Source organism: Nicotiana attenuata, chromosome 2 (genome assembly GCF_001879085.1).
Source record: "Nicotiana attenuata strain UT chromosome 2, NIATTr2, whole genome shotgun sequence".
Classification (NCBI taxonomy): Eukaryota; Viridiplantae; Streptophyta; class Magnoliopsida; order Solanales; family Solanaceae; genus Nicotiana; species Nicotiana attenuata.
The window spans coordinates 80,846,674-80,851,713 of NC_031990.1; the positions used below are offsets into that span (position 1 = coordinate 80,846,674).

General features: G+C 36.6%; 1 protein-coding gene across 1 annotated transcript; it reads right to left on the reverse strand.

Moving 5' to 3' along the window:
* Window positions 1,868-3,551, reverse strand: LOC109213777 (transcription factor TCP7-like). The gene has a single exon (XM_019377607.1). The coding sequence runs from the start codon at window positions 3,404-3,406 to the stop codon at window positions 2,660-2,662; it is 747 nt and encodes a 248-aa protein (XP_019233152.1). The 5' UTR covers window positions 3,407-3,551; the 3' UTR covers window positions 1,868-2,659.

Sequence of the window (5,040 nt, forward strand, 5' to 3'; positions counted from 1 at the left end):
CGGGGACGGGGGGGGGGTGTGGACTTTAAGAGTGATCAGGCAAGTACATATACATTTGATAATTAGCTTATTGTTCAAGTCATATTCTGCACAATTAGCTTGCTGGAGTTACTCTTATCACAACCTTATATAAGCATATTTACATTTCGCAAAACAATTAGCGACTCAATTCCATTTCGGATTTCTTACATCTCCATCCCTCTCTACAAGTTAATGATGCACTACATCTTCTATTGGCGGCTGCTTCTAAAAACTGTTGACTGGTATCTGCGAATGAGCCACCCTGACCATGACGTTGATGACAAAATGCAAGATTTTAATTTTATCGGTTTAACTTTTAGATTCTTACAATTGAACCCATCACCCTTTTAAAATTATGGGTTCAGAATATAGTATTTGTCAAAAACTTAGTGCTATATATATGCAGTTTCCTGAGGTTGGCCCTGAATCTTGGAATGTTTCACTCCGTGTAACCGTGTTGTAATATAGCATATATATGAACAGAAGAGCTGTTGCCAATTAACTTCAATAAACCAGAATGATTGATGCAAAGATATCGCAGTTAGAAGACATGTTCAAAATGAGTCCAGATTCAACAAAGTCTGATATTCTGAAGCATTTATGCTAACCACATATTTCCAGTTCTGACACTGAATGAATACCCTTTCCACAGGACTAATGTAGAAAGAATCTAGCCAACATATCGAGTTAGGACGGTGTCTAAAGTAGCATCAAACAAGAAAGTTTAGATTTAATAATCTCTTAGCAATCTTCACAAAAAGGACTACTAGAATTCTGCAAATAGTATCTTGGTTTGTAAAGGAGGATCACCCCGCCACTGCTCCATAGGGATAAGCAATAAAAGAGAGCCTTCAGTTAAATAAAGGAAGGAAAAACACCCTGCAGAACCATATTTAAGAGATCCAACGTACCAGAAACCAGAGTTACCTACATGTCTCCAAGACAGAAATAAATTTTTCTTTTTTCTTCTGCCAGCATTATTAACAAGCACAGAAATTCTTTTTCAACTCCATGTAAGAACTACCAGATTTAGCAAATCATTCTTTCCTCTTGAGACCAAACTACTAAACTGATGTTCCATACCCTCTTAAGATTCTAAGATTTCAAGAAGAAATTACCATGTAAAGCTCAGAGCATTTAACAATCTCTAAGCATCTGCTAAACTATATAATGATTTACCATTTGGTCACCCCCTTCAAAGGACATTACCTCCAGAAGTCTTTAGGGTAGTCGAAAAGCATTTCACAAGTCCTGCAAATGTCAGTTGGAGAGTTCAATCTGATCTTCTTTCACCAATTCATTTTCAGAACGTAAGCAGATTTCCGCTGAAAGACTAAGAATTCAATCAGAAATCTACAAGTTAGTAGTCTATTCACTTAGAATTTCTTCATCACAGTAAACAGTAACCTTTAAGTAAGGAGGTGGAACTTGCTTGCAATCTCAAGCGACCCTCTAAATATCATCCTATCTTTAAGCCATGTAATCTTTTACAATCACTAAATAGACATAATGTAAATGTTATGAGATCAAATGCAAAAAGCTATAATGTATCCTTAATCTCAGATGTTGCAGAGCAGAATTCTCCAACTAACTTTAGAAAATACTACAGCATGCTGCAGTATGATTCTTATCCTACTCCAAGTTGAAATAGCACATCATAATAAAAAGTGCATGTGAGTCAGCAAACATGTGGAATATTACATCCGTTTAACAACTAGGTTCAGAAGTCTAGTCTTCTTAGTACTACCGAGAAATGCATAGCACGAAGATAATAACAGAGAGTAGTGTAGCTAGAAATCATCAAACAATTTTCAAGTTGAAACTCAAGCTTCTCCACTTCAAAATGTGGCACTAACTGCAAGTTTATAGAACAGATGTCAAGCCTGATACACAATTATTTACTCCATACACCGATTAAAAAACATAAATTGCAGATATCCAAGGTCTCCTTCTCCCATTCCTATACATAATGCTGTCTGATATTCAAAATCAGCTAATCGACATCAAAAGCATTTAACATGTTCAATCAAGACTCTCGAAATTATTACAATTACAGTACTCCATTGATTCCATTTTACACCTTTTCATGTATCACTTGATCAGTGGCAAGTGAATCTTCACACACATACAAAAACATCATCCAATCAAGAAACAGAATGTATCTGAACAAAGTCCATAGCACTCTTTTGATTCTGAAAGATTATCTCACGCTGACAGTTTCAACAAATTACAGAATCGAATTCATCAGAAACCTCCACGGTTTCATTACAAAACATTCATGCGGAACTACAGGTTTTGGTAGTCCACACACCAAACACCTATCTTCTCCACTCTCCATTAACGAAATGGTCAAGCACTTATTGAGAGTTCTGTGCCCATAGTGGTGGTAAATCCCCACCAAATTCATCACAAGAAACTCCCTTGATTCTTGTGTCTCTTCTTAAGAATTGAAACCCTAACAAATGCAACGAAGCAAACACTCTAATACTAGCAATAATTCAACAAATTGCACAAAAACTAGCTCCATTTCTCACTCACTACACTACCCTAACCCCTAAAGACTTTAACAACAATGTCACGTCTATGGAAACAACAATACACATTTATACATATCATCAACAGAAAATACTTCATATCTTCAGTTTCCGTCATCGTCTCTTCTGCCAGAAGAAGGCGGTGCGGAACCCGATAGAGAAGCTAGCAAATTCAGGTGCCCTTGAGCTATAGGAAAGTAATTCCCTAATCTAGCAGCCGACTCCTCTCCCATTTGTTGCTGAAGAAATCTCGCTGCCGATGAATGTGTCGGCGCCACCATCTCCGGCGGAGGAGGCGGCGCAAAGCTCCAAACCTGGCCAAAATCCGACCTAGCTGGAACAGCCCAAAACCCAGGGGTAGGTCCCACAACCGTAGCTCCGTTACTAGCGTCATCTTTTTCCCCACTCCCGTCGTCATCCTCGGGCCGCAGACGCTTCCCGAGCAAAAACGGCGCCGGAGAAATCGACGGCTGTGATGACGACTTGTAATCAAGCGGAGCGGAAACAGAAGAAGAAACCGAAGAGTTCCGCAGCGAAACAGAGAGTGTTGAAAAGCTAGCAGGGATAGTACCAGTACCAGTGGCGGCGATAATCGAGGGTTCAGCTTGACGCAGCAGCCATTCAATGGTTTGACCGTCAGACTTGTGACCTAGTTCGCGAGTGAGCTGGAAAACCCTAGCGGCACAAACAATTGGCATCCTAATACGCCTTCCTCGTCCATCGACTTTGCTATGACGGTCCTTTGCCGGCGGCTTCTTCACTACCAAAGCACCATTATTGCCAGCATCAGAAGAGTGTTGCTGCGTATGTGAACTAAGTGTAGCGCCGTTAGCTTCTACCGACGTCGACATAAAGACTGTAGTTGGGATAGCCTTACAAAAACTCAATTATACAGAATTGAGGAAAGGGTGAGGGAAAGAGGGGGAACAGGGCAAGGGGAGTCTGGGTTGGGGGTGGGGGGGTCTAATGATTGAGCGGCAGGAGCTGGTGGAGACAGAAGGAGGGCACATGGGCTGCGTGGGACCACATATTTACAATACTCTCACAGAGTCTCACTGTTCTAATGTATTTTATACGTGAAAATAATTTAACTTTGAATTTTATGCTTTATCTTTTCTTTTTATTATCATATAAATATTATGATATATTTATTTTCATTAATAAAAATATAATAGTATTATGTCAAAGACTCTCTACTCTTAAAAAGATTGTTTATTTCGACTCTAAGACAAAAGATCTTTCCATAAATATGATTTTACCTTTTACTGTGCTAGTGTTAGGATATATATTTGATTGAATTCTTTTTTCCAAAAAAAATTCTAAAGTTATATTAAAAATAATTTTTGGAAGTTGAAATTTGTTTGGACATATAGTGTAAGAGAATCACACGTAGAGATATTGATAACACACATAGAGCTAATGGTATTTCATAACTAATTGATTGAGCAGCTACCCGTAGACCACCTAACTATTCACTAAAAATTGGCCCAAATAAATTCTTTGGAACTTGAAAATTTTTCTTCAATTTTTTTTTTAAAAAAATGATGAAATACAAATAATTTTTTTTTAAAGTAACCGAAATCTATATCCAAACTAGAGCTATGTTTACTATACATGAATTCAAATTAGTTCAATATTGAATCTTTGAATACCAAGTGACTTTTGAGATGATCCTCCTTTAGGAAATGAGTTTTTTTCCCTTCATGAATTTATTTGGTGTGGATCTATATTAATTGGATTTAGTAACTTGGATATCAAAAGGTCTCAACTTCACTTCTACAAATGAATAACGTTTCGATAAAGGATGTTTTAACCTCAATGGGCTTACTTGGCATAATTCATATTAATAGAAGAGATTTTTTCTTTCCTATACCATATATGAAATCTTATTACCAAAAATATTCATAGTTTCTAATTTACCCGTTCTGTCCATATTTTTTCTACAGTTATTATACCAATCATTAAATACTAATTAATAGTAGCTGAATCTTCCTAATTTGTCGAGCTAAAATTGAGGAACAGAATATTCTAAAAAGATTTGGCGTAAATCAAATCAAATCATATTCTTCCAGATATTCCTATTTAGGCGCGCTACAATTATGGAAGTAAATATTCTTCCAGATATTTTCCACCGTTGATAGCCATTAAAAAGCTTGAAAGCTTTGAATTCAAATTTGGGTTTTCAAAAATTATTATTTGTTTGGATTGGGTGTTGTTGAAAATAATCGGGAATATGGTTTGGAGTTTATATCTCAATTTTGAGGGGTTTTGGTGAAGATTAGACTTGGTTTTGACTGAAATTCAGATTGAAACTCGAAGAAGAAGAAGAAGACATATTGCAGAAATTGCAGATAATTTGTAGATAAATTGTAGATTATTTGTATTCTGATTGTAGATGCTTTATTTTCTGTTTTCACAAATAAAAAACGGCTAAAACTTCTACAAATCTTCTGAAAAAACGTAATTATGTCAAAAATCACAATTA